Consider the following 26,663-nt stretch of genomic DNA (forward strand, 5'->3'; position numbering starts at 1 on the left):
TAATAAATGTTATTTGCAGTTAACAATTTTCTTTTTTCTTTATTACAATATTTATGGCAAGACTAGGTATATAAAAACAAAGTACACTGACTTGCTAGCAGCGGGCGCTGCGCTGGTCGCGGCGGCGGGCGCGCTGGCGGCGTGCGGCGGCGGCGCGCGCAGCACGGGCCCCGGCACGCGCCGCTTGCCGGCCTCGCGCGCCAGCACCTCCAGCACGCTCATCGCCGGCAGCCACGACTGAACACGCGTATGGCAACAATTACATCGGTCATATGAAAATTATATTAAATACGTTAAAGTGTAATTTAAAATGCGCCATCTTAATATATAAAAATCCAGTGTCATGATGTTCCCAATGAACTCTTCACCAACTCAATCGATTTTGATGAAATATGGCATTTTATGTGTAATTGGGTCCAACTAAAGATATAGGATAGTTTTTATTTCGATTAATTTTCCCAATAATTTATAACTAACAATAAATTTAGCCACAGCCACAGCAACCAAGCCAAGTTCATATATAGTAAGCACTGTAGGGAAGAGAAAGCACTAAACTATAAGTTTGGGGGAGTCAGGCACCGGAGAAGTGACACGTCCACATAAATTCGGCGAAATATCATGCGAATGCTACTGTGTTTCGTTCAGTGAGTAAGGGAGCCGGAGACTCATATCCTATTTTCTTATCCTTTCCATTCCATTCCTTTATTCTTGTCGTCAACCCTTTCCTATCCCTTACCCCTTTAATGCAGGTAAAATTTATGCACAACACTTACGAGGTGTTATTGTTGTTTAATAAACATCTTTTCCTTGAGAATTTTTTAAAGAATAGAAAAAAATTCATCACGTGGCGGGATTCGAACCCGCGTCTCATTCCCAAAGCGCCTCAGCAATCGAATTTCTTCTACCCTTTTGGTTTTTTCAATGCTATACAACTAAAAATTAAATGTACCTTTTCCTTATCAGCGGTAGCGACGACGTTCCTATTGGGCTCAGCGTCATAGGCCACGCTCTCGCAGCCGAAGTGCTCGCACATTTCGTGTATGAACTGACGCTTCTGACGGTTCATCGATGGGAACGAGTGGGCTCTGGTCTTTTGTTTTGACTGTAAATATGTATGTTATATTAGCCATATTACATTATTAAGGAAATATTTCGGAAAATGAATTTACCAAAAATAAAATTGAGTTCATAATTCCATATTTTTAATGACTAGCTATCTAGATTAGAGCGATTGTCATTCCATATATATCTATTTGGAAGTACAGAAGTGTATAGGGTGATTGCACGATTAAATGAGATTGTGCTATATCCAGATATTGTACAGCCCTGGGAGATTTTTGGTGTGCGAAACAAATGCGGGGCGCGTGACTCAAGCGTGCCAAAACTGGCGAGAGTTGCGCAGCGTGTCTCACGCCGTGTCAAAACACGCGAAATGCACGCATTTTTTATAAAAATATATTAAATACACAAATGCACTATTACATTAATATAGGATTACACATTAACATAGGATCTAGATTGACAGTACCGTAGGACACCTATCATTACACTCTTTCATTATTATTGTTTAACTAGCTGCACCCCGCGGTTTCACCCGCGTTAGTCTGTATCCCGTAGGAATATCGGGATAAAATTTGCCTATATGTTATTCCAGTTGTCCAGCTGTCTACGTAAAAAATTTCATTGCAATCGGTTCAGTTAAGTTTTTGCGTGAAAGAGCAACAACCACACACACACATCCTTACAAACTTTCGCATTTATAATATTAGTAGGAAGTAGGAAGTAGAATTTTTTTTTTTGTTTAATTCTTCTGCGTATTACGTGTGTCTCGGGGGGTGGTGGTGGGGGGGGGACTGAACGTTATATCGTCCTTCACCTTCTTAGCGAGCTGCACGAGGTCGGTGAGCTTGTCGTGCACGTGGTGCGCGAAGGCGGGCTCGCGCGCGGCGAGCGCGCGCAGCGTGTCGCTGTAGCGCGGCGCCAGCTTGGTGGACACGTCCGGGTTGCGGATCTGCAGCGCCAGCGCCAGCTGCCGGCTGCGCGCCTCCTGCCGGCACTCGTCGTCGCACTCCAGCCTGTAACCGCACCCGGGCCGTACAGCTCTAATTTATTATACATGTTACTGTTTGTTCGTTTGGATGTTTGTCCGTCAATCATGCTGAAACCAACCGCCAGTTTAGTTAATAAAAGTTGGACTGAACGTCATTCTTTGACACGTGAGCGGGTGAACAATAATGGTGAGACGACACATCATAATATGTGTATTTCATAATACGTATAATAAATAAATGTTTTATTAGAGTTTTATGGAACTTGTAGTTTTAGTATACTGAAGATAATGTGTGATCCTTACGTTTTTAACATAGCACTCGGGCGATGCGCATCCGATAGGTCGACTGAACCACCTTCTTGAATTTTCGTTGCTGCAAGGGCGTTTAATATTCTGTTGAAAAATAAAATCGTGATATTAATCGATTAGATTCAAAACGTCAGAATAGTAAGGAAAACGCTACATCACTTGTTAAATGATTTATTTAACCATAAATCTTGAGCACAGGCACGCACGCCTTTGGAATATTCCTAGCTTGCATGCTGCTCGGCGCAGCCCGTTACACACACACACACACACTTACACTCACTTGGCATAGTCATTTACATGGTCGCAGCAGGCACGCTGCTCGTCGCGTAACATACACACACACACGCAAGCAGACACGCACGCACACGCACGCACGCACACGCACGCACACACACACACCCACACTCACTTGGCATAGTCCCTCGCGTTGTCGCAGCAGGCGCGCTCGGCGCGGCGGCGGCCGCACGGGCAGGTGGCGCACACGGGCCGCCGGCAGGGCCCGCCGCTGGGGCAGTGCCCGCCGTTGCTCGCGTGGCACGGCGCCGCGCACGGGTGCCCGCAGCTCGCGCGCTTCTCGTTGCACGGCTGGTTGCACCTGGAACGACGGTTCACTTCACCGTTTCACTGTTACACTGCCTGGAGACCGGGACTTTACTAGAGCAGTGTGTGAAGTCCTCGTGTCCCTTGGTGGGGTCTGATCGATTTTCTATATGGATAAGTAGGTGATCAGCCACCTGTGTCCTGCTAGATCGAGACATTTACTCGCACAGTACTAAGGTAAAAAACAGCCAATGCACTTATCCAGACCGTAATCATTAAAAACCACTTCCTATCAAGCTTTACAGTAACGCTTTAGCAATTAATAGCGATTTTAATAACTAGTAGATAATAGCTCAAAATAATTGTATTTTGAGCTATTATCTAGTGTCTAGGGAAATTGCAAAAAAAAATAAAAAAATTAAAAATACAATACTTACTTATCAGTATCGCAGGGTCCCTTATGACATGTCTTAATGCAAGTGTGTTTGCCGCAAGGTAAGGGCTTGCCGCACGGCAGCCCGCACGAGAACTCCTCTTGTGAACACGGAATTGTTTTGCGCTCCTGTTGGATAAATAAAGCAATTAATAAAAATTTGGCGATTAAACTTGGATATTTTAATTATTTATATATTGTAAGTTATATAACACAGCTGTAGGACTAAACGAGCATTCAGAAACATACCTCATGCCGTCCATGACACATCTTGGTGGTGAGCACCACGCAGGGGGGGCAGTCTCCCGAGTGGCACGTGTGGTGGGGCGGGTGACCGCATGCGCGCTTGCGCCGGCACGGGGCGCTGCACGGCGGGGGCTTCGCCCCGCACCGTACCGGCGGCAGGATGACTTCGAGACCGCACTCGCAGCGGAGCTCTTCGAAATCTGGTTGGTGTATGTTTTTATGCTTGACATATTGCTATGACAATTATGTTCAGATTTATCTATTACGATTTTCTGTATACGTTATAGCATTCTAAAATATGTCAATGTGAATTAAAATCAATATGAATGTGTATCTACATACTTTAAGTATATTAACTTTCTTTTAATAAATTTGTTTTATACAGTAATGCATTTTGCTAGACAGTTGTGACAACATACAAATGTCGATTAACTAAATAACACAAATCTGAATCATTAGAGTTAAATAGGTGTTTTATATATTTTTATAATTTATGAGTACTAAATTATATAAAACATTTTAATATTATTCAAGAGCAGCACACGCACCGAGCCTCGGGCACGGCGCACAGTGGCCGGTGTGGCAGAAGTCCTCGCAGCGGTGCAGCTGGCACGACAGCGTGCGCCCGCACACCACGGCGCAGCGGTGCGACTGCGCCGCGCAGCACGCGGTGCGGCAGCGGTGCCGTCCGCATGACAGTTTCTGGAATGTTCGGGGGGGGGGGCCGTTACTTTCTATTACGATCGTTATTAATATTTGGTGGAAGTATTTTGAGGTCTTATGTTTTTAAAAGGGTGTAGAGCTTCTGGAATGTTCGCGTGGGTGCATTAGATTCTACTACGATAGTTATTTCATTATTTGGTGGAAGCATTTGAGTGAGATGGTTTGAAATGGTGTGGAGTAGTATTTACGTTATGATTTGCTTACATATTGTGCATAAACAAAATTGACAGCCAATAAAAGAATTTTATTAATATTATTATTTCTTAATAGTACATTATAATTGATATTATATATATCATATTCCAATCCAGTAAAAGTTCTGGGATAACAAATCCAAAAAAAAAATACAGTCAAATCGATAACCTCCTTCTTTTTTTGAAGTCGGTTAAAAAATCTAACCTTATTACATTTCCTTTGACATAACACATTATTGTACATATCAGGAAGCTCAAGGCACGGCACGTCGCGCGTGGAGTGACCGCAACGGCATTGCAACACTGTCGTGTCTGGGCACACTCGGCATGCGTCTGAGGAATTATATATATTTTATAATTTTCTACATACATACAAATACTGTTACATTAGCAAGTTAAAGGATTTCGATTAGATAAAAGATTCATTCGTATTTTGTACAAATGTTACAGACACAAAATAATTAGTATTTGGTATGGTATCTTCTCTAATCAAAATTGTTGAAGACCATATTTGATAAATTAAATTGATTTCAGTGAACATATCGTCATTGAAAAGATAAGTTAAAATAGTAAACCTATTACAAAGTTATTTAACTTTAAGATGTTTTAGATTTCTAGTTACCTTCATGACACTTCTCTTTGCAGAAATGTCCGCAGGGCAATGGTTTGTTACAAATGTTGCCACACAACGGTATTGGATCTGTGCATGTTTTACGCTGGCCATCTTTTAACCTAATAAAAAAAAAAAAAAAATTATCAAATGACGCTTAAAATTGGAAATCGAATTTAATGAATTGCCAGATAGGCAATAAGACTTTGGTGTAAGACTTTTATAATTTAGGAGTGAATTTTTAGATTGCCAATTGTATTAAGTACAAAAGCAATTATTACAATATTACAAAATTAACATTATATGGCTATATCCTAAAGTATGGGTTATTTAGCGAATCTAATAGCTGATTAGATCATCCTTAGTGAGTGTTTCACGGACGCGTAACCGGCTATTAAGGAAGGATAATCAGCTACTGGAAGCTGTACCTAGTGTTGCCGCACGGGCACGTGGGCACGTTGTCCGGGCGCAGCGGGCACGCGGCGCACGGCGGCGGATGGCACGCGTCGCGGCACACGTGCGCGCCGCACGCGAGCACGCGCGCGCACTCCGCGCCGCACGACCAGTGCGCGCCGCCCGTGTCCGCCGTGCACGGGACCGAGCGGGACTTGGCGGCTGGGCAGTGGCAGACTGGAACGTGTCGCGGGTTAATAGCCGGTCCATATGATACAAACTTTGTTTTGCACAAACATGTTTGCGCAAACGGCATGAATGGACGAAGTTTTAGCATGTATTTGATAGTTGATGCGAAAGTTTGTGTTAAGGTGGTTACATGGCACAATTCCTGAAATAAGCTCCGTGCCATAGATAGTAGATACGTGCCCGCCACTTGAATAGCCTCACCCTATTTTTTATGAGTATTATAATTACACGTGATAATTTGTATTAATAAATATCAACTTTAAATTGTACGTCGTGGCGTTTATCGAACGACACATAAACAAGTCGGAATTTGTCTAAGCGCGGAACGTTGGAAACAAAAGAACTAATGCGTGCCGTCCACATGAATAGCCTCAGTTCAATATAATCGTTCAACCCGTACAGACAATATTCTATACAGACAATATTCTATATAGACAATATTCTATTGTGTACCTGCAGTTACGTGATAAAAAAAAGAGTTATTGTAACTATGGGACGTGGTTAAAACTTACGAGTTTAGAAATTGAAAAAGTGAATTTTTATTTAACTTAAAATTTTTCTCATCGTGAGATAGCTAAAAAAATTGGTCGCAGCCCGAAGGTAATTAATAATTATGCAGAAAATTAGGAAAACTATGGCCAAATTTGCAACTAAGGATAGTGAACGTCGTCTTATTTTACGCTCTGCTTCAAATTCCAGTCAGACCGCCAGGCAAATAGCTAGTAAAATAAATACTAGGGCATCTCTTTCTACATTTCGACGGATTATTAGAACCTTACCTTACCTCAAACGAAAAACAATTATGAGCAAACCTCCATTGAAAAAACATAATGTGGCGGCTCGACTGTCATTTGCTAAAAAGTACATGTGCTGGAAAACTGAGTGGAAAAATGTGATTTTTAGTGACGAGAAAAAGTTTAATTTAGATGGACCAGATGGATTTAAATATTATTTTCACGACCTAAAGAAAGAACCAAGAGTACTATCATGTCATCACTCAACTGTCGGCTCGGTGATGGTTTGGGGTGCAATTATTTATTATGGTACTGTTGATTTAATTGTGTTAGACGGAAGACAGAATGCTGAAAAGTATTTAAATTTATTAAAACAAACAAAAAGTAAGATCAAAAAAGTAATGGGTAGAAAAAAAAAAATTTGAGCATGATAATGCTCCCACACACACGTCAGCCATAGTTACGAAGTGGTTTGAAGAAAACCAGACCGAAGTTCTAGATTGGCCATCCTTGTCCCCTGATCTCAACATCATAGAAAATGCCTGGAGTTGGTTGTTTCGGCAAGTTTATAACGACGGAAAACAGTATGGTAATAAAGAAGAACTGATACAAGCTATTTACACTGCTTGGAATTCTGTGGACATTAATTACATACATTCTTTATATAAATCGCTACCTAATCGTATTTACGAACTAATAAGGTCCAACGGAAAATATACCAAATACTAAACTAACCAGTTTTAATAATTAAACAATATCTTTTTGCATGTGAGGCTATTCAAGTGGAAGGGGCAATTATTTGTTTGACGTTGTTTCTTAAAACTCTGATTAGATAATAATAAAAATTTTATTTGCTATTGCAAGGCTTCCTGTTTTATTTAATATACGATGCTTGATGTATATCTCCTTTTTATATTACTATGTGAAATATTAATTTTGACGATGAGGCTATTCAAGTGGCGGGCACTGTATATCAATTATACCCTTTTAAATTTATAACAATAAAATGGTTGTATTATCAATAACATTTTTACAGATTATTTTAATGTTGGAAAAACTTGATGTTTATTTATTTTAATAAATTGAATACATTAATGATAACTGAAAAATAAACATTATCATAATAATGTTAAATGTTTTATTATCAATAAATTAATAGTGGATTGTACAGAAAGAAAAGTAATGACTTACTTTGTTCAACAATTTCTGCGCAGGGCTCACACGGTCCTTCGTGACAATCCTTAGAGCATGCATGGACTTCACAGTTCAGCAATCGGTTACAACGTCTTCCACATTCCTGCGGCAACTTGCTGCTACACAGCACTGAGCGCGTTTCCTCTCCACAACCACATTTTCTAGAAATTAATAAATAAAAAGAAATAAAGAGTGTACATTGTACATTTTCAAGGAAGTTGTTTTACATAACGTAAACAGTTAATTAGTAAAACTGCTTATATATAAAATACACATGACATAGTGCCAGTAACTATACTGCAGAAACAACAAAATACCATACTACGAACACTTAGCAATGCACCTTGGTTTGCAACTAATGTTGGAATTCATAGTCATAATAATATATGTAGTTTAAAAGACGAAATTAATACACATTAATTTCTGGATCCAAATAAACTTACTAGCCAAATGACAAAAAGGACGTATCAAAAATGTCTTAAAAGCAAAGACATAATTTAAATGTGTCACTTGAAAAGCAGATGTCCTGATTGGAGGGCTCGCTCTACATGTTCTACTTTACCAGGCAACACATCAGCTTATAGTGAATAACGCCAATTGCAGATTAAAAAATATATATAATATAAAGGTTTTTATGTACTTTGAACCACACAATATAATAATATACAAATAGATAAATGCCACTTACTTGGAAACAGTAGCCTGACAAGGTGGACAAGGACCAGGGTGACAAAGCAGTGTGCAAGGGTGCGGACAGTTCCTGGGACGTTTGCACGCCTTGCCGCAAGTGTGGGCACCGTTCGATCCCCTCTGATAGTCTGGATTACGCACCGCACCACACATGCATCGGTACTCAGTTGGTATATCCTGGCTTGTGTTCTGACATGCTGGGCAACGCCATTTACCCTCTGAAATAAGAGTTTGGAGCGGAGCAATGTAATATCATAAACACAACAAAATATTTATCAATTTACATTTTTTATTGGTTTATGTTTAGAGAAGGGGAAATTACAAAAATGTTTGACACAATATAATATTTATGTAATTTTTTTTAAAAGTACACTACCACATCATGTATGTAGTAAAGTAAAAGTTTGAACAATTGCAGTATGAGCCAATATTAAGATGCAACGCAAATGAACCATACAATCCAATTTACATCCATCACTTTGTCAAACCACTAACATTATTATTTAAACATCATTTCTTACTCACCAACCATACTGCTCACAGCCCACTTCCGAATACATCTTAAATGTAGCACATGGTAGCAGTTGCTACAGTACCACACTGGGTCTATTTGCTTCACCCTCTCACAGCAAACCAAGCACTCTAATGTTCCTTTATCCAATTGCTCTACAAGGCGTTCTCGCTGGGTCATTTCTTTATTACCTGCAAAAAATAGAATAATTTGTATGTATTTTCACATATACAATAATTAAAACATCTATATAATTATTAACAGAAATATACAAATATTAAATTTTTAAGAAGCTTTAGTTAAAGGTTTTAGGTAATGAATACAAAGTTTAGCAATTTATTTGAAAAATAATGTATACTTAATTGTTCATAAGAATAAGTTTGATAATAAAATATAAATAGAATGACCTTACATAAAACTTTATAAAGGGTAAATGAATATTTATTACCAATATGCATTAGCTCACCTCCATTATTATTATTATTATTTTGCAATACTTTTTTACTACGTGATGGGCTGGGCATGTGATTATCTCTTCTGGACCTTTCCTCCCTATAATTGAGGTATGAGTTGGCATATTGTTCATCTTCAATGCTATTTCGTTCTGCTGCTCTCACTCTTTGGGATCCTGCCCAATGCCTTTGCCTTCCAGAACCTTCACCTCTACCATTCCTAACATCTTGACTATCCTTAGGTTGTTTACTATTATAAAATGTACGACTAGGGTCCAATTCCTTATTTCTTCCCTTCGATGTGGATTTGCCTTGGCCCCCTTCTTTATAATTATCAGTGCGGTTATGTGAATCGTTATTACTATTTGTTTCATGTTTATTTCTCTTATATGTACTTGATTCATTATTTCTAGAAGATTCTGGATAATTGCTGCTAGACTCAGATTTGTTATAATAAGAGTTATGGCTACCATTACTGTCATATTTACGGTTTTTATTTTCATAGCGGTTAGATGGCCCTCCATTGGGTTCATGATGGCTGGAGGGTCTATTGTAAGTGTTTTGTTCATGTCTATAGCTGGTATCTGGATTATCAGATCCATCAACAGTGCTATGAAATGAGGAACTTTGGCTAGAGCTATGGGGTCTTTCTCTCCAATTCTTAGAATCTGATGGTTTTGCTGGAATGCTACTTGCGTCATTTACACCATTTTTTACTTCTTGTTTTTCATTTGCTGGTTCATTCTGATTATTTGTTGGTTTTTGAGAGCTCTTAGGCACAAACTCTGTGGCTGTTGGTGTTAATTTAGATTTTGATACCACATCACTTGTATAACTTTGAGACTCTAAAGCTGGGTTGTATTGGGCTTGAGAATTGGTCTGATAATTTTCCACATTGTTTGGATAGTTTGCGGAATTAGCACCATAACCATAATTCACTTGGGCATTTTGATTAGCTGGCATGTTTTGATAATTACTTACATTACTATATTGGCTAGGTGGATAATTCTGATATTGTACATTATTGTATTGGGCAGTATTAACAGCAGGAACTCCAGACACTTGCATTTGTGATATAAATTCGTTAAAACTAACATATTGGTTTCCACTGGGATCTATTTGTCTGTTGTAATATGCTTGATTAACATACTGGCCATTCGGATCAGAATTCCAATTGTTTGAGGCTTGATATTGGTTGTTATAAGTGTAAGTATTGTTCCACTGAGACATGGTGAAGTAGAAAATTACTGGGTAAAATTAGGGTGTTACAAATAGTTTTGTGGAAGTATTGAGATCTTTTTGTGTATGTTTTTCCTAAAAGGTGGTCACAGGCCGAAGCCTGAGGCCCCGTTGTGTGTTGTCTAGGCTATCTGTAATGCAAAATAGCAAATTTCACAATAAAATTGATACAATTGAAATACGTCTTACCGACATGTGGCACTTTTGGTTTTTTAGTCTATATCATGCACTTACCACTGAGTAGGACGTTTTTAACACACGTATTAATAAAATATATACCTACAAAAATAAAAATTAAACAAAAAATAATTTAGCAAATCAAAAAATATAACTTTAAAACGATGTGACAAGATGAATCGGTTTCTGACGAATGGGTTAGGGAGGGGAGACAGTTCAACGTTGACAAATCTCCGAGTTTGACAGCATGTTTTTTTTATAATGTTATAGATCTAGATTCAAGACTTTTAGGTATTGTAAATTTTGCATCTCACTCACATTCACATACCTTGCGCCCCCTGCTGAACACATTTACATAATCTACCCATTTCGAACATAAAAAGGCATGTCCGCTACTTGACCAAATCTTGCACCAAAGAGTAGTATAATGTTTCAAAATTTGAATTAATTGGACTTGTCCTTTTTAAAAATAAACCCCCAGTTCATGTAAAAATTATATCGAAAATTCTCCAGTAAAATAAAAAAGAAATTAGGTAACTTTTTAATTAAAAAAAAAAGCAAATTTAATTGTGTTTACAGGTCACGCTTATGGATGTAATGATTTTAATGGTAGATACACATTTATTTTAGACGGATAATTTACAATCATACGAGTAATTCACAGAGGTTAGGATTTAGGAAATGGTCCTACTAGTTTAAATTTTCTTTATTATAGACCCATTACTTACCAATATAGATTCAAATAAAATTTTAGTCGATACAGTTCTGTTTTGTTTTGTGCAACAATAATAAATTTCACTAATATTAAATTTTGAGCATTAGTTAATTAATTCTGGTTTTAATAAAAGCATTTAGTAACCTAAAGACTAATGAAACTATTTGACGAAAACTTGTTCTAATCATGGAAAACGAATTTTGATAAAAAAAGGGTTTTGTCGGTAACATTTTGCCTTTTTGTACCTACTTTGATACAAAATGTGTATGACATAAAAAGTAATCGGGCCAAGGTTCCATGAAAAAGTGTATTGAATACATGCAAATAGATGTATAGCACGGATACTATTTATAAGAGAAATACAAAAAATTACTCAGCTTTACACCCGGACCACACACGAACTCTGTGCCAGTCATTGCTTAGTGATTAAGTAGTTTTATTTTTTCTAACAAAAGCATATAGCTTGAATCACCGTACACAAGTCCTTGACACAAACTATTTAGCTGAGGGAATGATAATATTGTCAGTTGATTATTAGTGTGGTACGGTAAGGTGGGATGGTATGGGCTCCATTCCAAGTCAAGTGAAGGATTCTTCAGTTGTATATGTGAGATTTTAGCGATTCTTACCATTCTTTAATCGAGCTGTTCCTGTATATCTATAAATTCCTATGTATATTATAAATATCTCGACTGATTTGGATAAATTTTATTTACCGTGAATATAACAAAAGTTGAATTCGGAAGAGTGGCTGTCATGCGATAATATTCGCGCAAAATAAGCTAGCAACGTATATGTATATAAAATTAACGTGAAAATTCCTTCTGCATTGTTAAAATTGGACCACGTGTTGTCTGTCCTTTCTATTCACATTAAATATGTTCTAGGTCATTCAAAGCTAAATTTTCTTCAGCCCAACAGCTCCTGTACACAATCACAAAGCAAAGAAACTGTACTTGCCGCGTTAACCAGGCTCGAGGAAGAATTTGCTGATTGCGAGAAACAATACTCAATTCAAAGACATGATGTGGTCACGGCTGAATTGAAAAGCATAGAATCTGTGAGTGTGGTTAGCTCAACTAGCTATGTATCCGCCCCGGGTACGCCCGTGGTATTTATAAAGCCTATAGTACTCAGACATCAAATAGCTTCATATCCAACGGTGAAATAATTTTGAAATGGGTTCTATTTCCTTATTTATTTCCTGAGATTAGTCCATTCAAACAAACAAACTCTTCAGCTTTATATAAGAAGAATAAAGTCCCGAGCGAATCCCTTTCATTTCCCACTATTTAGTGTACCAGGGTTTAATACAAAACTTTACTTCACTCCCCTTCTTCCTCTCGTATAGATTATGTTGTAATTTTCTTTTCTTTTAATATTAGGGCAATAAATGATGTAGACAATTTTTTGTTTTTTTTTTTTAGGAACTTAATGAATACGATATAGACAAAGCTGTAACACCTGATAAGGAATTTTATGCAAAAACAATGCATCAGGTAACCAATATTATCCAAATTATTTATAGTATGAGTAAAAAGAGGTTTATTATTTTATGCTTTTTGTCTTATAGGTGATTGTAGGTTTGGATTTATATAGACGTCCCTTGCTAGCTGCTGAAAACGAAGATTTCATCGCCAGTATTAACAGAACGGTAATAAATAACTAAATTCATATATGTTTGTACATACTTTATATAGAAGTGAGCTCTATTGAAAACGTTTAGTTTTTAAAATGAGGAGGTTCCCTATTCGATTGTAAAATTTTTGAGTTCGTTTCCTCATATCTCTTTACTGGGTTATTTTTTGCATGAATCTTTTCTATTATATTCAAAAGCTGTTCCTTGTTCTGTCCTCCCATTGAAATAAAACGTAGTTCTTATTCCGATATTAGGAGATGCGTCGTTTCGAACTAAAGTGGATAAAAGTGAGGCAGAAAGAGTTAGAGCAGGAGAATCAGCTGCTACAGACCCGGTTGGCGCACTTGAAAACGTTGCGTACGAAATATCAACAACTTTTGGGTAATTTATATTTGAGAATTTTATATTATGTTTGTTGTTCAGGCTTTAAGTTTTACGCCTTACAAGCAACAATACCGGGATGTGCTTTTTAACACGCTTTTATTAGCTTTCCTTATTATTTTGCCGACTCCTTTAGACTCGATTGGACCCACTTTAAACGGTAAATTTAATTTTTTCATACAGTTCTCAAGAATGGTAAATATATTGTCCTAATTAGAATCACCAGGATTAAATAATTTCCATGTGTATACACTAGTACTGTTTTAAGAGCAAGTGCGTCCATTTACTTGATACTATCATTAAATGTTTAGTTTGTTTTACATGAATCATTTCTATATTTTTAATACTTTAACTTAGCTGTTGAATGCTTTTTATATCCTAAGCGAATGGAATTGTATTTAGACAATTCCATTAGCTTTAAGAAGATGCGGTTATAGAAAAGAGGAAGTAGTTATTATAGGAGTTTTTAGAATTATTTTTCTTCAAATATCATATTTAAACGAACTGTATTATACATGCAGCTTCTTAGGTACCTATCTATAATCATTCTTCTGATAATAATTACATGATTTCGATGTAAATGACATGCATGATATAGGTACTGAACTAATTCCATAGATTCAATTTGGCTCAACAAAACTCGACCCGGATCATCGCTAGAGAGAGCAGTAGAGCGATGTCAGGAATTACGCGACGCGCTCGCTGCAGTGAGTGTAAGGTTACGCGCGGCTGCTGATTACGTTCAAAGTGCGCTGCGGTTGCTAGATGACGCGCTTCCATCTTGGAAAATGGCGTCCATTGGAAAGTACGTTGGAAATTTTCATACTAGCAACGTAATTGCGTGACCATGATGTGGTTTTAAAACAACGTGTATCTTTACGTAAATTCAGCTGTATTTTATCCTTACTAATGACTTAACTAATATTATAAATCCGACACTAATTTCGATAAGAAATTGAGATAGTTAAATATCTCATTCCCTGTGACTTACTGTGCCTAATCGAGCGAAATCGCGAGTAGAAATCTAGTTATCAATTGAAAAAGCTAACAAATATACAAACTAACACTTCAATTAAAACAATTAATTTAAAAGGACATCTCAGTATGGTTTTCATCCCAGAGTACACAGAGTAAGGAGTATTTATTAATCTGTGCTTACGTATGCGTTGGTTTTGGAATTAAGAGTGATAGTACTTATAATTCACGTTATAGAAGTGGTTGGGAGCGCACTAAAGCGTGCGCGGACGCGTGCAGCGAGCTCGTGCACGCGCGGTGCCTGGAGCGCAGCGCCCGCCGCGTGCTCGTGGCGCGCGCGGCGCCGCGGGCTGCGCGCGCGTTCCGATTGGCTCTTGATTATGCGTTCACTGATACGTTTCATGATCATAGGTGAGCGGTTTTAGGTGTTAGTTTAATGTGTGTACTATGTGTTTTTTAAGTGGTTGTTTAGTATTTTTCTTATTTCGAATATAACTATACATCTATATATGTGAAGGATACAGGGTCAAAAAAATTGAGCATTAGAGCCTTACGATGGATCGCAAAATAAGTTCAAAACTGAACAAAATTTTTTATTTAAATCTGTTATCACCGTCATACTAAAGACGCCACGTAGGCATTTAAATTTAAAAATTGTCGCTTCTACAGGTATCAAAGGGCAACTGAAACATTCGTTCAATTCAAGAAAGCTCTCATACAGCTGCTTTCTTCAATCCACAAGGTAAGAGTTTCTCTAATCCTTTTTTCATTGTGTCTATTACCACCACATTCTATGTGAAAAAAAGATTAGCTCGAAAATGATGATGGCATTATAAAAAAAAATAAAAATTTCTTTATTTGTTTCAAAAAAATTTACATAATATAGTTACATATGCTGAACTGAACCCCAGACTAGGATCCCCTATGTTGTGAGGCTCAATATCTTTCATCATTACATTTAATTTTATAAAAATGCGAAATTCGAATGCGAATGCTAAAATACGAAAGTAATTCCCAACTACGAAAAGCATGTAGGAGTTAGGAGGTATGGTGGGCACTGGGCAGCGCTCATTTACTACTACTAGCTGTCCCAACATGGACTCGACCAAGAATATTCAAGGAATCTTGGATGTATCTGTATAAAATCTTTTAAAAGTTAGTAAAAACTTTTTAAAGATGAACTCATATAAATTTTCAGTCAGTTATTTTCAATGTCATATATCCGTCAAACTTATTCCCATAAAAGTATAATTTATTGAAACATCAAAATGTTGAGGACTTTGAACAAACTGTTGACTCATAAAGCTACGATTAAAATACAAAAACGGATGAAATCGGATGACATACCAATATTGATAAACGGAAAAACTGTTTGTGTTCCGAAACATTTTACAATACTTCAAGCGCTCCGCAGAGAAAGAGTGACTATACCATCCTTTTGTTATCACGAAAGGTTGTCAATAGCCGGGAATTGTAGAATGTGTTTGGTCGAAGTAGAAGGTATGTTTAAACCACAAATAGCATGTGCTATGCCTATAATGAAAAATATGAAGGTGTGGACGAATACAGCTATCACACAAAAGGCTCAAGAGAGCGTTTTAGAATTCCTTTTAATTAATCATCCACTCGATTGTCCAATATGCGATCAAGGGGGTGAATGTGATTTGCAGGATTTGTCCATGAAGTTTGGTAACGACCGTAGCAGATTTACTGATATTCATTTCGAAGGGAAAAGGGCTGTTGAGGACAAATATTTAGGACCTCTAATACGAACTGAAATGACTCGGTGCATTCAATGTACAAGATGCATCAGATTCGCTTCACAAGTATGCGGTATGGATGTTTTAGGTACAACTGGACGAGGCACGGATATGCTGGTCGGAACATACGTAGATAAAATGTTTCTGTCTGAAATGTCAGGAAATATTATAGATCTTTGCCCTGTTGGAGCTTTGACAGCTATCCCATATATGTTTAAAGCAAGACCGTGGGAGATTCGACAAGCAAATTCTATAGACGTGACTGATGCAACGGGCACTAATATACTATTAAATTATCGATTTAATCGATTGCTCAGAGTTTTACCTCGAGAACACGAAGAAATCAACCAAGAATGGCTTTCTGATAAGGGCAGGTGGTCTATCGATTCTTTGGAAATGCAAAGATTAGTATCACCAATGACGCGTAGTGAAGATTGTTTGATTCCTGTTGAATGGGATTGTGCACTTAAATTAGTTGCTTCTGCAATAAAATCTGTAAGTCCTGGTAAAATAATGGCAATTGCGGGGCCTTATTGTAACGCGGAAGCGTTAGTAGTGTTGAAGGATTATTTGAATATACTTGGTTGTGAAAATACGTATACAGAACGGGATTTGTCGCATTTAAATGGAAATATTGATTTGAGAGCTAGTTATTCATTAAATGTAAAAATGAATGACATCGCGAAGGCTGATAAAATTCTATTAGTGGGGACAAATCCTCGATTCGAAGCCCCAATATTGAATACTTGGATAAGATTAGCTTACACACATAATGAATGTGATATATATGTCATTGGACCACAGTGTGAATACAATTATTTTGTCAATTACATCGGTCAAGATGTAAATAGCATATCAAAAGCAAAGGATATTTTTAAAAGTGCTAAATTGCCTCTAATATTTGTCGGAGTAGATCAGTTGGAATCGCCGAATGCTGGTATGATAATTAATAGTTTATATAATTTAGCATCAGGTTTTAAAGGTGACAAAGAATGGGGAGTATTGAATATTATAACTAGAGAAGCGAGTTTTGCTGCTGCTCTTGAATGTGGATGGAAACCAGGCGCACTAAAAGCAATGCAAACGATATGCCCAAGTGTAATAATATCCTTAGGGGCAGATGATATATTTTACAAGTCAAAGCCACCAAAAGATTCAACCACAATATATATTGGTTTTCAAGGAGATGTGGGATCAGAGGTGGCAAGTATAATATTGCCAGGATGTGCTTTCACAGAGTCAGGTGGTACATTTATGAATATGGAGTGTCGCAGTCAATTCGCGATGCCTGCTGTCACACCGCCTGGTAAGGCACGTTACGATTGGAAAATAATAAGAGCCCTGGCAGAATATACTGGAATTTGTTTATTCTACAGTGACCAAAATACGCTGTGTTGTAGAATGGCACAAATCAGTCCGAATTTTGTTAATTTTGGACCATATCAGCATAAGTTATTCGCGGAATTAGTGCCATCCATAATTGAGCAGGGAAATCAAGCAGGTGGCCCTATAAATGTTGCAATGAAGGAATTACAGGATTACTATTGTTCAAATATCTATACTTGTAACTCGATTACAATGCTTAAAGCTCAGAAAGCTGTTGCGGAACATAAATGTTCAGATTATGCTGCCATTTAGTTATATCGAGAATCTTCGTATTTATTATTATGTTGAATATACTTTTATACTTGCACAAAATGTTATTTTTTTATTACGATTGCGCGTATTTAAAAAACATGCCCATAACTTTGACAGAGAAGTTTGAAAACTTAACCAACAATATTGGCATGAAATCCCATTTAGTCAGATACATTTGGTTTAAATGGTACCATAAGACTTGCGATATAATAATATACACGAAATATACATTTTTGTCTTAATTATTACTAACGTTGAAGTTTAAGCGGTATATACATCTGATTTGCTTATCTGATCTTTACGTACCTAATCTTATTATTTTTTAATTTTTCTTTCTTTAATCTAGTAGGATAGGAAATATATAAATAAACAATATATGAATCCAAACAGGCTGCTTTATCCCTAATAAGCGATTTCTCGAGGAAACCGATTTTATCAGAATGTTTCAAAAATGATTATTGTATTTGAGATTATAACATACATATAAGTATGGGTAGGATATAGTTCTATGATATTAGTAAGTAAATACTAAGTAGATATCTCATTTTTATTTTTCCCGTGTTATCTTGTCAAATCAAACGACATGTCTTTCAGAATCATTACATTGTTTCCATAAATTAGGTTCTATTGAATAACGTGGACAATTTGATTGCTGCTGAAAAGGATCTGGTTGAGAAGAGGAGGGAACTGCGAGCTTTAAGAGTGAACACTATTATACGACGTGGTTTAGCCGAAATGCGATACATACCTGATAATAAAACGTAGTTAATAGTCTGTTTATTTATTTATTAAATTATTAAAAAATAATTATACAAAAAACCAAAACCTCTAAAAATAAATGGAACAAATGAAGGCCTTATGGCTCAAAGTTTATCTGCTAGGCAACCTTCAGGCACAGGACAAAAGATTATAAAGCTGTAAAATTCAACTTAGAATAGGATTGTCTTAGGGCCAATGAGTCAAATATAATGATTATTCAAACGTTAATATATATTGCCACAGATAAAACACTAGCATAACTTGGATAATAAATTTGTGTCAATAATAAATATGCAATGGATTAGCGAATGGTTGTCAATAATGATTTGCCTTGCCTTTCGGTACCTGTGTATGTAATAATTTTCGTAGCATCTATATATTTTTGTCAATCATGGAATGCAAATGAAAAAAAAAAAAATAACAAAATTTATTTTTTACTTTTCTTGAACATGGCGTGAAATAATATGTTTTTATTATTTGTTTATGTATTGTTAGTATCTGTGTAAAGGATAAAAATAAAACATATTTTTACAAAAACACAATCAAATTTTATTAAATATCAAATATTGTATTGTCTAACACGATCCCTTATCTAACATGTTTCACATCAATATCTTATAATGTTATATTATGGTTATAGGTATATATAGATTGTAGGGCGAAATTCAGATGGAAGAGAAATGTGAAAGGATAGACAAAGCTTGAAACTGTGATAACAATAAACTAAATGTACTTATCATAATAGAAATATTCAATTAATTCTATATTGTCATGAAGGAACAAGAAGTAGGTGATAGTCATACCCGTACTCAATGAAACGAAATACTTTATATTTAAGCACATGAAAATAAATAAGCAAGAGCAAGGAAATAAGATAGACGAAAAGATTTAGAAAAAGTAGAATAGTAGACAGTTGAAGTAATAAAGAACACATTCACTTTATAAATACTCGTACACAATACATGGCCTTAAATGCAAAATCTACAAAAATTGTTATATATGAGTATGATCTTGAAATAGTAAGATTAATAATAGGGCTTAAAACTATCAAGTACAATATTTTTGTGCGACAAAGCTCGTGTTGAAACTTTGTAAGCAACAGAAATCTCCGCATTGGACTAGAATACACGTTGCCGATGAACTACAAGATTTAAGACGAATATTAAAATGTTGATATGTGGTATGATGTGTCACGTCTTACTTGGTCGCTACTTGCCCTATGTTTATGGAGAAATTATATGGTAGTTTAAACAATAAAATGCGAAACAGACGCTGATTGTTTTGTTTAAAATTATTCAGTTTTCAAATATATTTGAGATAAAATCATTTATACTTACACTTGAGTTTTAAAATCATTTCCATAAAACCGAAAATCTGTATTTTATATTTTCGAAACGCTTTCACCATCTTGTTTAAAATATTAATTTCGACCAAATCTAAGCTACAATGGTAGCTACAGCTAGTAATATTGTCAATCCAAAAAGCCCGAACAATAATGCGGCTAATTTTGCTTGTTAGCAAAATTTGTCTAAAGCATTTTCAAATACATTTTAAAAACATGGAAGCACTCTCGCGGACAGACTGATTGCTGATGTTAAAATTGTAAATTTATGAATTATTTATTACTATAAGACAGTGCGATGGCTACTTTGTAATTAAGTGATACACATTTTTGATATGATTTGGTAATTGGGATGCCTCAAGGAACCGCTCTCGGACCACTTTCATTTAACAAACATGGTTATAGCAAATAAATAACAAACACTATTCTAGACTTTAACAACTATTAAAAACAATTTAGGTGCTTACACAATAACAAAACGGAAACTTTGGTATCATTATTCACAGTAAAATTACCGTGAAATCAGCAATTGTGTCATAGTTGTATAACATAAAGCTGCCAATATAGCATTCCTGCCCGTTTACACTTTGGTGATGGTCTTCATTCGACGGCTTCGTAGACATCTGTTAATTAACATACATACATTTCATATATTCCTTATGATTTTAGTGAATATTTCATAACACAAGTGGCATAACATGAACAGAAATGGATTTAGAAGGTAAAGGAATTAAGCCAACGATAATATTTTATATAGTTAAAAAATACAAGTATAATAACAATACTAAACATAAAGATCATAATATCATAAATTAGTATATCCCATCGAATATACTTAAAATACGTTGTAGCTTGTTATGGCAATAAACCAATACAAAATAGTCGATAAATCTCTTACCTGAGAAGTCCGCGGTAAAGCATGAACACCCCATACAAGCTGAGTATGATAGTTGCAGTCCATACAACAGCTAGCAGCGACGTACTTCCCTCTGTTCAAAAGAAAGTTAAGTAACACACAACAATAAACAGCCCAATTTAATATAGAGTGTCAATGTAGACGTTTCTCAATCATAGATGAGCTAATGTCAAGGTACTAATGGTTCACTTCATGTCCAAATTCCAAATTTATCAAGAACTTAACTAATAGATACAAACCATTCCAATATCATAAATACATATTCCTATGTTAATGTTTTTGTTTGTTAGATTTGTTTCTGCTTGGAATTAGTTTAAAACCTTTAAGATTTTCCAATAAAAACATATAGAAGCGAGTTATATCTATACTTATAATAAAAAGATGAAGAATTTATGAGTATGTTTCAATGCGTTCATCTCAGGAACTATTAGACCGATTTAAAAAATTATTTGACCGTTAGTACGTGATCTGAGTGCTATGCCCAGCTTCGCCCCTGGTACACATACCTATGTACCACGGGCGAAGCCAGGGCGCACCGCTAGTACAATCTCACCAATATATCCGTCATGGAACACCTCCCGCTCGTGCGAGGCGCGGCGCGGCTTGTCCTCTCGCGGCTCGACGGCGAGCAGGTCGGGGATCTCGTCCGCGTCGCCGCTGCAGTTGGCCCACTCGATTGTCACATATCTGGGTTTTTAACATAGTTTATGTACTTTAACTTTTAAGTAGTAATCACAAGAAAGAAAAATCCGTAGAAGGCTTCAGAATAGATTATATACTATAAATAATTCATGTAAACGAAAAACTAAACCTTTCTTAAACTAAAATTTATGTAAGACCACACGGAAGGAACAAGCTTTTAAATAACAATAAAATTATCAAAATTGTTTCACCTAGGTGAATGTTTTGAGGTAACAGTCGAATCAGTACAGTCACAGTACAAAACAATCGAATCAGAACCATCTCCTTTTTTTTTAATTAGTTCAGTAAAATCAAAAATTTTACGTTGCATTCATCATAGCATATTTTTCGAGTGGGGATGGATGACGGGGATCGAAACTCACCTTTTTAACACTTTGTACTATACTATTATAATATAATAACTGAACTCATCTGAACTTAAGTAAAAATAAGAACCGAAAATCTTATTACGCAAATACTACAGTATAGTATTATATTATCTGTGCTATTACTATCACAAATAACATAATAAACTATCTTTCTAATTTACGTCCGTTACTTAAACCTCTGCTTAAACTGTCACACATAAGCGCTAACCTGGAAGAAGTCCGGCAAGCGCGTCGCGGTGGTACCAGCAGCTGGCGCGTGCGCGAGCGCGCCCCGCCGCGGCACGGGCCCCACGAGCCCCACGGGCCCGGCTGCCCGAGCTCAGACTCGTTGCACCCACATTCCACTTCGCAAAGCTCGTCTTCCTGTTATGGAAATTAAGAGTTCAATATATTAGAAGTTTAACTGAACTATGACAGAAATAATAGAGACGGCATGTTTAACAATCGAGTCACATAATATGCTTTAATCTTAGTTTTCTAATGCTGGTTAGTCTCTTTCCAACGAATACGTAACCCACAAGTGTAGTACGTCACTAGCCAATGTTTTCATACATGTTTCCAAACATGAGCACATCGCACCTAGTATTATGTTATCTTTGATAGCTCCAGTGTCTAGACGCAAGTTAAACAAGATGCTAGTAATCATATCAAGAGATGATATACACGCTTGCGCGTATTAGCGCGTCCACACACACCTGATGCTGCAGCGGCGGCGCCACGATGCGGCCGGGCAGCGCGGCGGAGCAGCGCCACGGCTGCAGGAACGCGTCGGCGAGCGGCTCGTCCGACACGCTGGCGAGCTCGCAGCGCGCGTGCGACACCCGCACGCCCCACCCGCACGCGCCCTCCGCTTCCTCGCCCGATGACGTCTGTATACGCATGTAATTGCAAATAAAAGTAAATTTAAGTTAACATATAAGGAAATTAAGTTACAACAATTACTAGCTAATCCTACTTATATTATAAATGCGAAAGTTTGTAAGGATGTGTGTGTGTGTTTGTTGCTGTTTCACGCAATAACTACTGAACCAATTGCAATGAAATTTGGTACGTAGATAGCTGGACAACTGGAATAACATATAGGCAACTTTTAATCCCGATATTCCTATGGGATACGGACTAACGCAGGTGAAACCGTGGGGCGTAGCTAGTATACAATATGATTGAAACTTTAATATTCGAATGCAACAAAGTTATGATATTGTGATCGAAAAGAAGATCACAATCTTAGAAAATATCCATTAATATCAAGGACAAGTTACCATAATGGCATTTTATCGCGATTTACCTGCACATGGCAACCCAACATAGGCCTAGCGACGAGTCTCAAGCAGGGCTCCCTGGGGCACGGCGCGCGCTGCTCGGTGGGCGGGCACGCGCGGCCCGGCCACACCGCTGAACTTAAGTGTTGTCTGTGACATTGCAAAAAACGTACATTAAGCTCAAACTAAAACATTTACTTATAAAACCTTTGCTTATGAAATAATTGGAAAGTTGACATGATTGGAAAAAGCAACTACAGATTTTCATAATGGCTTTTCTAGTAGAAACTGCTTTCCGAATGAATGGTAAATGTTCAAACTGTATTATGACGATTCAAGAGTGCTTTTATTTAATAAGACTAATTGAATAAACAAATGTTTGAGTTTGAGTTTGAGTTTGAGTTTCGTTTTCGCTTTGAAACGTCCAATCAGAGAACGAATTATTTACCGCCGGTAGTTTGTTATTTATATCAACTGGACTGAGTGACTGAGACTGGCAATGGACAGAGTATATAATTCCCGGTAATTACCTAGTGCGGCGCATGTGCCTCGCGGTGGAGGCGTCCCCGCAGGAGCAGGCGCTGGCGTCCCACGCGGCCCACTCCCCCACCTCGCAGTCCACGCCGCACGGCACGTAGCACCACGACTCGCGCGCTTCGCTCGCGGTTGCGTTCTTGTTTATAATTATTATTAGTCTTTATTGTTGTCCTCACAAACTTTAGCGTACTTCGTGTAAGTTCAACATTTACTTTTATTGCTATGCTATGTCTATTGCCATGTACCATAATTGATTTCTGATTACGTCTGTTTAGAAGAAAGTTAAAAAAATGGGAACAATTGGGATAAACATTTGCCAAGGTATGTGCCGAGGACGAGGTTACTCACTATTTTTGTGTATATATATTTCTCAGGCCTCGCATAGATTTAAAACTTATCAAATTCGTTATCGTGGAACGATGGTGTGTTAGGTTAGTTGGTACATTATTATTTTATAGAGTACGAAACTGGTTATCGGCTAGAATATCGTACATAAAATCTGTATGTGGATTTATACAGTACTTATAGAAAATTTTGTGAGTTTGTGACATAATGTATTGTGTGGTTTTATAATTATATAAAGAATTAATTGTGTCTTACAGGGCAAAAGGTATCATTCACGAACACTCCATCGCTACGCAAGCAACGCACAGCCCTTCTCTTGGTTCCCTCCCCACAGGGAGAGCCACCTGAAATTACAATTTACACATAATATTACATAATAAATCTTTACAATTTATACATATTAAATTACATCAATGTTAATTAATAACTACAATGTTATATGTTATGTTTCATGCATTCTGATTGGTCGACACGCAAACTACAATATAATAAATAAATAATAAATATTACTTTTAGAAGTAATTAAGTATCGCATACTAATTTTAACTTCAAGCAAACATTATTATTTAATGCATTGCAATGTATACTGATCAGCAAGTTATTGTTACAAAAATGCCCAAATCCTAATTTATCGATGGTTAGAGTTTTGTCATTTGTGTCTTTATCCATACTAATATTATAAATGCAAAAGTCTGTCTGTCTGTCATCGTCTTAGGATTTGACCGTGATTTTTAAAGCTCCAGAAAGATCAAACACAAAATACATCGTTCTCCAAAAGCTAACCACTATAGCGAAGAAATAGGGGAAATTTTGTTTTTGGATTTTTTTTTACGATTAATCTATACCAATATTATAAAGCTGAAAAGTTTGTGAGTTTCTTCCTTCGAACGCGCTAATATCAGGAACTACTGGTCCGATTTGAAAGATTCTTTCAGTGTTACATAGCCCATTTATTGAGGAAGGCTAGAGGCTATACAACATAAAGTACAACGTGGGTAAAACCGCGGGGCACATGTAGTTAAAGAAAAGTCACCTAGCGGCTGGCAGTCGTCCCAGGGAGCGGTGTGCCACGCGTACGCGAGCGGCTCGCACGGCTCCGCGGCGACGAGCGGCGAGCAGCGCAGCCCGCCCGCCTCCGCCGGCCGCAGCACCACGCGCGTGCGGTCGCGCCGCCCGCCCCACTTCGTCTGCCGTCATTTGTTGTGTGTTTCAATACTTATTGGAGGAGTGGTTATATAACTGATTTTTTTTACATTTATTGTGATACTACATTTCTTATGCCTGTTTATAGATTGATTGAATTGCATAAAGAAATTATACAACATATGGAACGTTGAATAGTACTTTTTTTCTTAAAGAATTTTTCATAATAAGAATAAATCGTCTCTTGGAGTGAATATGTTATAACAAATGTATAAAGTACGGGGATACGTCAGGACATACCAAGTTCTAAAATAATTTTTTCTACTGAGTAACAGTAATGATCGGTGATTTGCAAGTATTTTTAATCTGGATTGAGCTTAAATAATTTTCAAATAAGCAATCTACAAGACTGTTAATCAAATATTGTAAAATTTGATTAACAATACGGTCGTATAAGAAACATAAATCAAAATAAAATCATGATAGAATCCACTGATAACCTTTACTACAATATGGTGATACCATACAAAATATGGATGTCATTAAGTCGATTCAATGGACCATTAGCTTACCATCTCGCACGGGCTCCACTCAGACCAGGGGCTGAGCACGCAGTCCGCGGGACACGGCATGTGGCACGTGGACACGCGGTCCGGCGTCACGCCGGCGCCGGACGCCTCGCACACCGAGTCGTCCAGCTTGTTCCCTTGCCCGTCCACACACCTAGCGTTCGTGTTAATGTGTTAGTAATCGAAGCGGTTATATAGATCATTTAATTTCAAAGCATTAAAAGCCAATACCAGAACCACCTCTTAGCACCGTTGCCTTTCCACGCCACGTTTCTCCAAGTGTACCAGAACTGAGCACGTGGCGCGCTGAAGCGACGAACAGCACTCGCACCTGCACTTCCTCGTTTACTTTTTGTTATTTACCGTTACCATAGCAACCGATATACTCACGCCACGTCTCTTTTGATGTAGGAGGGCCCGCAGAGCGTGCGGTCGGGCGCGCACACGTCCCAGCTGCCGACGCGCCAGGACGGCTCCAGCTCCGTGCACGTGGCGCGCTGCAGTGTTGCACCGCATTCTCGCCCACCGGCTGAACCTTCCTCGATCACTTCTCTGTTGTTTAAAAATAGATTGCAATTAGTTTAGCTCGACTGCTTAATAATACGAATGAGGTTGGTAGCTGTTTTGCCACTCTTGCCTTTCAGATTTGATTCGTAAACAAATAAGCTTTACGATTTTTTTTTTCTTGTAGAGACAATGGATATAACAAACGTGACATGCGTGATTGCAGTAACCCATACAGTAGATTATTTATTTTTCGTGATCGTGATTATCTTTTTTGTAATGCTGCATTATCTTAACGTGGTATTTGCAACTTCAAACACCCATTTTAAACATTTTCGATATCTAATAAAACAACACACGTCCC

The 26,663-nt window shown here is 37.3% G+C and overlaps 4 protein-coding genes across 5 annotated transcripts in view; 2 read left to right on the plus strand and 2 right to left on the minus strand.

The window, feature by feature from the left end:
- The window catches only part of LOC119832250 (protein shuttle craft-like), a 15,661-nt gene extending 4,716 nt beyond the window's left edge, over nucleotides 1-10,945 (minus strand). The window contains exons 1-16 of the mRNA XM_038355912.1: nucleotides 10,802-10,945; nucleotides 9,343-10,698; nucleotides 8,891-9,067; nucleotides 8,364-8,583; nucleotides 7,673-7,836; nucleotides 5,534-5,735; nucleotides 5,118-5,227; nucleotides 4,701-4,828; nucleotides 4,127-4,280; nucleotides 3,582-3,778; nucleotides 3,337-3,461; nucleotides 2,769-2,954; nucleotides 2,354-2,443; nucleotides 1,877-2,075; nucleotides 950-1,102; nucleotides 92-237 (exon numbers count right to left, since the gene is read on the minus strand). Coding sequence (XP_038211840.1) covers nucleotides 92-237; nucleotides 950-1,102; nucleotides 1,877-2,075; nucleotides 2,354-2,443; nucleotides 2,769-2,954; nucleotides 3,337-3,461; nucleotides 3,582-3,778; nucleotides 4,127-4,280; nucleotides 4,701-4,828; nucleotides 5,118-5,227; nucleotides 5,534-5,735; nucleotides 7,673-7,836; nucleotides 8,364-8,583; nucleotides 8,891-9,067; nucleotides 9,343-10,558 — 3,467 coding nt within the window. The 5' untranslated portion in view covers nucleotides 10,559-10,698; nucleotides 10,802-10,945. The remainder of the gene's footprint in view (nucleotides 1-91; nucleotides 238-949; nucleotides 1,103-1,876; nucleotides 2,076-2,353; nucleotides 2,444-2,768; nucleotides 2,955-3,336; nucleotides 3,462-3,581; nucleotides 3,779-4,126; nucleotides 4,281-4,700; nucleotides 4,829-5,117; nucleotides 5,228-5,533; nucleotides 5,736-7,672; nucleotides 7,837-8,363; nucleotides 8,584-8,890; nucleotides 9,068-9,342; nucleotides 10,699-10,801) is intronic.
- A 1,076-nt stretch (nucleotides 10,946-12,021) lies between these two features.
- On the plus strand, nucleotides 12,022-18,996 carry LOC119832434. Its single transcript, XM_038356105.1, has 9 exons — nucleotides 12,022-12,066; nucleotides 12,373-12,519; nucleotides 12,887-12,958; nucleotides 13,033-13,113; nucleotides 13,353-13,479; nucleotides 14,098-14,284; nucleotides 14,692-14,865; nucleotides 15,124-15,196; nucleotides 18,474-18,996. The coding sequence occupies exons 1-9, from the start codon at nucleotides 12,022-12,024 to the stop codon at nucleotides 18,615-18,617; spliced, it is 1,050 nt and encodes a 349-aa protein (XP_038212033.1). The 3' UTR covers nucleotides 18,618-18,996.
- On the plus strand, nucleotides 15,723-17,894 carry LOC119832188 (NADH-ubiquinone oxidoreductase 75 kDa subunit, mitochondrial-like). The gene has a single exon (XM_038355810.1). It carries the CDS (start codon nucleotides 15,723-15,725, stop codon nucleotides 17,850-17,852), a length of 2,130 nt encoding a protein of 709 aa, XP_038211738.1. The 3' UTR covers nucleotides 17,853-17,894.
- A 140-nt stretch (nucleotides 18,997-19,136) lies between the features above and the next one.
- LOC119832624 (thrombospondin type-1 domain-containing protein 7A-like) overlaps nucleotides 19,137-26,663 on the minus strand; it is a 61,144-nt gene continuing 53,617 nt past the window's right edge. For both annotated transcript variants that reach the window (XM_038356311.1, XM_038356312.1), the window contains exons 19-29: nucleotides 26,186-26,347; nucleotides 25,799-25,949; nucleotides 25,117-25,270; nucleotides 24,339-24,427; nucleotides 23,732-23,874; nucleotides 23,228-23,351; nucleotides 22,635-22,808; nucleotides 22,148-22,302; nucleotides 21,423-21,556; nucleotides 20,852-20,942; nucleotides 19,137-20,576 (exon numbers count right to left, since the gene is read on the minus strand). In XM_038356311.1, coding sequence (XP_038212239.1) covers nucleotides 20,534-20,576; nucleotides 20,852-20,942; nucleotides 21,423-21,556; nucleotides 22,148-22,302; nucleotides 22,635-22,808; nucleotides 23,228-23,351; nucleotides 23,732-23,874; nucleotides 24,339-24,427; nucleotides 25,117-25,270; nucleotides 25,799-25,949; nucleotides 26,186-26,347 — 1,420 coding nt within the window. In that variant the 3' untranslated portion in view covers nucleotides 19,137-20,533. The remainder of the gene's footprint in view (nucleotides 20,577-20,851; nucleotides 20,943-21,422; nucleotides 21,557-22,147; nucleotides 22,303-22,634; nucleotides 22,809-23,227; nucleotides 23,352-23,731; nucleotides 23,875-24,338; nucleotides 24,428-25,116; nucleotides 25,271-25,798; nucleotides 25,950-26,185; nucleotides 26,348-26,663) is intronic.

The sequence above is a fragment of the Zerene cesonia genome, chromosome 15, assembly GCF_012273895.1.
Source record: "Zerene cesonia ecotype Mississippi chromosome 15, Zerene_cesonia_1.1, whole genome shotgun sequence".
Taxonomy (NCBI): Eukaryota; Metazoa; Arthropoda; class Insecta; order Lepidoptera; family Pieridae; genus Zerene; species Zerene cesonia.

What these genes read in the sequence shown, in the direction of transcription:
- LOC119832434 (XM_038356105.1), top strand. Translation starts at nt 12,022, where the DNA reads ATGGGCTCCATTCCAAGTCAAGTGAAGGATTCTTCAGTTGTATAT. An exon ending in AGGATTCTTCAGTTGTATAT is followed by an intron (nt 12,067 to 12,372) that starts GTGAGATTTTAG and finishes AATTTTCTTCAG; the next exon opens with CCCAACAGCTCCTGTACACA. An exon ending in GAAATATCAACAACTTTTGG is followed by an intron (nt 13,480 to 14,097) that starts GTAATTTATATT and finishes CTAATTCCATAG; the next exon opens with ATTCAATTTGGCTCAACAAA.
- LOC119832188 (XM_038355810.1), top strand. Translation starts at nt 15,723, where the DNA reads ATGTTGAGGACTTTGAACAAACTGTTGACTCATAAAGCTACGATTAAA.